The 6220-nt window shown below is 58.2% G+C and overlaps 1 protein-coding gene across 1 annotated transcript; it reads left to right on the forward strand.

Annotated features, from left to right (window-relative positions):
- The first annotated feature begins 2957 nt into the window (after window positions 1–2957).
- On the forward strand, window positions 2958–6220 carry POM121L2 (POM121 transmembrane nucleoporin like 2). Its single transcript, XM_084865171.1, has one exon. The coding sequence runs from the start codon at window positions 3027–3029 to the stop codon at window positions 6090–6092; it is 3066 nt and encodes a 1021-aa protein (XP_084721297.1). The 5' UTR covers window positions 2958–3026; the 3' UTR covers window positions 6093–6220.

Below are 6220 nucleotides of genomic sequence, written 5' to 3' on the forward strand. Positions count from 1 at the left end.
TATCCTCATGTTAATAATTCAGTAGCATGTAATGTCTTAGCACAAGTATTGAACTTTCCTATTATTTTCTATTATGTTTTAACATTCTAATTTATTACAACTCTAGAGATTCTCTTCTACAGCTCAAACTAGTGTTACCTGATCCTAGTGGCATAGTGGAATTGTTTTAGGAACTATACACTATTGCTAAATCATGCCTGGTATACAGCTTCATAGTTTAAATTACAAAAAAATAAAAAAATAAAAAAAATCAAATGTTGGGCCACAGATTATATTAGAATTCTTTTGAGTCCTCAAAATGTATGGACATGGTGTCTTGATGGCCCACCAGCCCCTTTTCTTAAATTATTTCATCCTCTTATTGCCTTTTCTCTCCATCTCCATTTCCTTTCACAGGCAAATTTTAAAAGACAACTTGTGTTGGGAGAATAAAGACAAAAGATATATAAAGATGACTGATGGGATGTAAAAGTTAAATTAATCACCAGCTGTCCCTCTACCTCCCAAAATTGCATAAAAAGCCATCAACTAAGAATTGGGGCAAAGGACTATTCCTCCACAACTCCAAGCTCATGTTTACACTACTTCAGACACCTAGGTTTCATAACTATAGTTCTTTTTCTATCTTTCATTGTTACAAAATTTTAATGCAAGATGCTCTGATTAGTTTGCAAGAACAACTAATTCATACCAGGAAGGACAGAAAATCACTAGCAGAATTAAACACAACCTTTGCATAAAAATGGGATTGGAAAATGAGTATTGTGGTTAGCAAGCATAACCAACAATACACTTACTTCATTAAAACCAAGCACTCACTTGAATTTAGATCTCCAAACTGCTGTATCGGAAAGCATTAAACGTTGTTAAAGATCGTGAGTGCATAGTCACGAGTCTTGTATCAAACAGTTTCATTACAGAAGACAGCGCATCTGAAGCAGCCTCCCTCTGGTGAAGCGAAAGCGCGCTCGCTGCTGCTCCCGTGCTCTCCGTGAGACTGGGCTCCCTCCTCTGCCGCCCCACTTTGTCCACACATTACATTGGGTTCACACCTCCTCAAGAAGTCCATCCATACCCAGAATCCACACGTTAACAAGTTAGTGAACTAATATTTGAAAAGGAAAAAAAAAAAAAAAAAACACCGGCGGGTGCGTGGTGGGTAGGGTCCACTCACCAGGCAAATACGCCCCTGGCGTTGCTGCTGGGCGGAGCAGGCGGACCTGCAGAAGGGTGAGTGAGTGAGTCGGCGGTCCTGCGAGTGGAGCCTCCCAGTCAGATGCTGCACCCTCCCGGCTCTTTGGGGCATCTGGCTTCACGGAGGCCCCGAGCCTTGAAAAGAATGGGGTTCGGCAGAGGCTGGTGGTTCCACCCCTGGACTCCTGGGAGCTACCACCCGTGAAAAGGGGGCCAAGGCGGCCTTGGCTAGGGGGGCCGGAGAAGGGCCAGACACACCCTCAGCACGCGGGGTCCGGCCCTGTGCGCAGCCTTCCCGATCCACCCACCGTGGGAGCCCCTCTCCCTCCTGCAGGGCCTCGCCAAGCGCCTGGCCTTGGGCTCGGGCATCATCGTGGAGTCATCAGACGGCGCTGGCGGAGCCACAGTGACATTTTCTTAAAGCTGACAGCCCACCCTCCCCATCCCTGATTCCTTCTGAGCCCACCTCGTCACCTGAAATCATTATTAGGAGAGCATTACTTTCTTTTAATTATTATTTTATTGATTTTTTTACAGAGAGGAAGAGAGAGGGATAGAGTTAGAAACATCGATCAGCTGCCTCTTGCACACCCCCTACTGGGGATGTGCCTGCAACCAAGGTACATGCCCTTGACCGGAATCAAACCTGGGACCTTTCAGTCCGCAGGCCGACGCTCTATCCACTGAGCCAAACCAGTTTCGGCAGAGCATTACTTTAAAAAACAAACAAAACAAAAAACAAAAACAAAACACACACACACACACACACACACACACACACACACTTTTAAAAATTGATTTCAGCCGAAACCGGTTTGGCTCAGTGGTAGATCGTCGGTCTGCGGACTGAAAGGTCCCGGGTTCGATTCCAGTCAAGGGCATGTACCTTGGTTACGGGCACATCCCGGGTGGGGGTGTGCAAGAGGCAGCTGGTCAATGTTTCTCTCTCATCAACATTTCTATCAACGTTTCTAGCTCTCTCTATCCCTTCCTCTCTGTAAAAAAATCAATAAAGTATATTTTAAAAAATTGATTTCAGAAAGGAAGTGTGAGAGAGAGAAGCATCAATGAGAGAGAATAGTGGATCAGCTGCCCCTCGGGGGCTCAGGCTCTGGGTAGGGAAAGGGGGCCTCACCTGACTCAGAGGACCAGCCAGGAGCACTGGACCCAATGGGGCTGTGCCCTCCGCACTGGCCTTCCTGCAACCGGCAGGTGCCAGTCCTCTGCGAGGAGGACAAGCTCCCGGTCTCATCCAGGCCGACCTCCCACAACCGCCCTCTGAGTCGGGCAGGGCCTCGGGAGGCCTCCTCTCTCCGCCCCGGAAGGCACCGCCGGTCCCGAGCTCGGCCACGTCCCCATTTCGCCGCCCGCGGCTCCACCTGGCGCGCTGCGCCGCCCCCATCCGGCTGCGCGGGCTCTGGTCCTGGTCTCCCGCTCCGACCCTGGGGTCCGCGCGGGATCGCGAGCCAGTCTGCCGTCAGCGCTGGGGACCCGGCGCCTCGTACTCCAGGCACCTTCCCCCCCAATGCACGGACCAGCCCTTCACCCCTCGGGCCCCCGGACCCTCCTCCCTGTCCCCGCGCATGGCTCAGGTCCCCACACCGCAGAGCCTGCGGGCGGCCGCACCCCGCGCGCCCCGGCTCCCGCGGATGCTGATGGCTTGGCGCGGGGCCCGCGGGTGCGGGGCGCCCCAACACCTTCGCTTTTCCCTCGCGCCGGGATCCCAACCGTCACCGAACCCTGCGCGCCGGGACTCGGCGGAGCCGGCGGGTGTCGGACCCCTCAGAGGCCGACGCCGTCCCCAAAGTCGCCGAGTCGCCTCGCCGCTCCGCATGGGCGGCTACCTGGGCAAATGGGGGGCTCCGCCCCCCGCGGCCGAGGGGGCTGCAGACCCGCCGCAGAGGCCCGCGAACCGCCAGCCCTCCCAGGCCCTTCACCAGCTCCACCGGGTTCAGCACGTCCACCGCGCCCACCCTGCGCCGCGGCTCTGTCCGGGCCGGAGGCCGCGGGACTGGGACCCCGCCAACCCCGCCTCGTGGGCAGCGAGTGAGGCCTGGAGGCGCTTCCCCATGCGGCGCCCCCAGCGTTCCATCGTGGGGCCGCTGCCCGCGGACTGGTGGGAGAGCTACCTGAAGCGCACCATCTGGTCCCTCCGGCACCCCCGGGCGGTGTGGAGCCCCGTGACCGTCAGAATCACCCCCCGGGCGCAGCGAGGACTCCCCGCCGGGCCCCGGGCGCAGACCATCCGCTCGGCAGGGGCTTCCGCCTCGGAGACGCCCCCGGACCCGCGTGCGAAGGAGACGGTGCTCCGGGTCCTCAGAGAGTCCAAGCCAGGGAGGCTGCGGCTAGAGGAGCCGCCGCCCCGGGCCCCCGTGAGGCCGGACAGCGAGCGGGGAAGCCCCGAGGCCACAGTGTCTGCGTTCAAGCCTCTGGGGCGGAGTGGGAACCCCGCTGCCTTCGTGCCCAACCTCGGGCCTCTGAGCTTGGGCCAGGGCTTGAACAGGAGGCCCAGCTCCTGCTCCCTGAGCTCCGTGGCCAGCTCGCGCCCAGCGGGCCCCCTGGGCGCCAAGAGAAACGCGATCACCAGCTCGTACAGCTCCGCCGGAGGCCTCTCCGCGCCTGGGAAGAGACGAGCGCCCCTCCCGACGCCCGAGTGGCCGGTGAAGAAGAGCGGTCCTCAGCTGCGCGTGCCAGGCCCGCTGGCCTCGGAGGAGCCCCGGGCAGCGTCCGGCAGCCCCGGGCCGCGACGCGAGGAGACTCCACAGCAGCTCGCTGGCCCTGCGCCCCCGCTGGCCCTGAGTCCATCCCCCCAGCTCGGCTATGCAGTCCCCGCTGAGGACCTGGCCTCGGGGACAGAAGGTAGGCTTCCGTGGAGCAGCAAAACCAAGAAGGATGTCACGGATGCCACCGCAGACCCTGCACCTGACGCCCAGTCTGCGGCTCTGCCTTCCCTGTCCCGCACCCTGTCTCCTGCAGGCCCCGATCCAGCCGAGGGCGCAGATCCTCAGGTGGCATCTCCAGGCCCACGGGCCTCCCCAGAGACTGTGGGAGAGAGAACCAGTATGGTCCACTCGCCTCCAGAGACGCCCAGCCTGCTGGCCCCACTCAGGTGCTCTGGGGCAGAACCCCATGCAGGCCCCTCTGCAGGCTCAGAGTCCACAGCTGCTGTCACCTTTCTGACCCCTGTTCCCCCCACCTTACCTGTCACTGACACCACACGGCCACCCTCAACCTGTCAGGCTGACACGTCTCCCACGCCCCCGGGCCCACCTGCCATCACCCCCAAGGCACCCTCCGCAGAAAGGACTGCGTTTGGAGGGGTGAGGAGGCCGGTTCACCATCTTTCTGCCTCTGCACCGCCTGCTGCCGCCTCTGCTGACCCCACATCAAAGCCTAGTTGGAGGTCCCCACCCAACAATGAGGCCGGAGTCTCCTTATCTTCCAGCATCTCACCGACAACGGCAGCCCGACCCCCTCCAGGCCTCTCAACGCCCACCTTCAAGCCCGTCTTCGGTGGCATCGAACCGCTTAAAAAGAGGCCTGCGATCGCTCCTTTCTCCTTCGAGCAGACCTCTCCTCCAGGTCCTTCTGCTGCTGCCCACCTCTTCCACAGCCTGGGCAAGATCAGCTCTATAGCCACCTCCACCACCCTGGTCAGCACACCCACAGACTCCTCTCTCAAGCCACCTTGGGACTTTGGCGGAGCAGGTGTTACCAGGACTATAGGCAACACTTACTCTGACCCTCCCCCTCCTCACACTTTCCCCCTTGGGGCTTCCCATGCCTTCAGGGCCAATTTCTCGAGCCCAGTCACCGGCTTCACTTTCCCAGCTCCCCAGCTTTCTACCATTCCCATGGTAAATGTGGGCAACATCTTCAGCCAGGTCTTTCCCAGCTCTGTCCAACTATCCCCTAGGAAAACCGCTGCCCATTTTAAGGGCAAGGGCATCCCTCTGTCGCCCTCAGCCCTTGTAACCTCAAGCCAGCCCAGGTTGTCATCGGGCATCTCCAACCCAACCTCAGCACTCACTGCTTCTTTGGGGTCAAGCTCAAAGCCACTTTTCCCACAATCCCTGGGAGTCATGCCCCAGCCTGTGTTTGGAGCTTCAGGTAGGCAAAGGCAAGCGACTCACCAACCAGCCCTTAGCCCATGCTTCAAGAGCTCTTCTGTTTTTGGAAGCTCAGCAGTGGTATCCCCAACCCCAGCCTCAACTCCAGCCCAGCCAGCCTTTGGCAGCCCCACACAGTCAGCATTTGGGGTGCTGACACCCTCTGCCTCCACCTTCCATGTCCCTGCCAGCATCCAGACAGGCGCAGGCATCACCCCAGCAGGCTTTCTCTTGGGTCCAGCTAGTGCCACTAGTTTTGGGGTTGTCTCCCAGACCCGCCAGAGTGGAGCTCAGACCTCAGTGTTTGGCAGCACAGCCCCACGACCTTTTGCCTTTGGGGGGTTAGTGACCCCTATGGACTGTGGGGAGTCTGGGGACAGCATGACCATCCCAGACATGAGCTCCAACTCTGGAGTGTTCTCCATCGGAGCAATGCCCGGTAGGGCCACACATACTATCACACCCTTTGGAAAAGGCTGGAGTCAGAACACCCAGGGCCTGACCCCCCAGAACACACCCTTTGCCTTGGGGAGGCCCAGTATTTCTACCAGAAAGATTGTGTTTGGAGGCCCTCCCATGGCCCCCTTTGCTCACAGCCTCCCTGTCCCCAGACCAGTTAAGACAGGCAGTAGCTTTGGCTTAGGGATTCCCTCTCCACCTGCCCAGGGCTTTCTTGGGAGAGGGTCTTTCAGATCAGCAGTCCCTTCATTTTCCATTGGTGCCAAACCCAAAACTCCAAAGAATCGGGAGTCGGGGCATTCCCGAAGGCATCATCCTCACAAGAAATAGCTTGTGTCCCTCACCCTCACCCTGACTCGGACCTCTGTGTTGTTGGGAAGAGCCTCCATATCCTCTAATTTTCTAAAGGAAAAAATGCCCAGATTTAAGGCTAGAGCTTGATGTTCACCTGCGGGTCC

The sequence above is a fragment of the Pipistrellus hanaki genome (assembly GCF_964339955.1).
Source record: "Pipistrellus hanaki genome assembly, chromosome: 18".
In the NCBI taxonomy this organism is placed as follows: Eukaryota; Metazoa; Chordata; class Mammalia; order Chiroptera; family Vespertilionidae; genus Pipistrellus; species Pipistrellus hanaki.

Excerpts from the sequence above, each read along its gene's own strand:
- POM121L2 (XM_084865171.1), top strand. The coding sequence starts at position 3,027 with ATGGGCGGCTACCTGGGCAAATGGGGGGCTCCGCCCCCCGCGGCCGAG.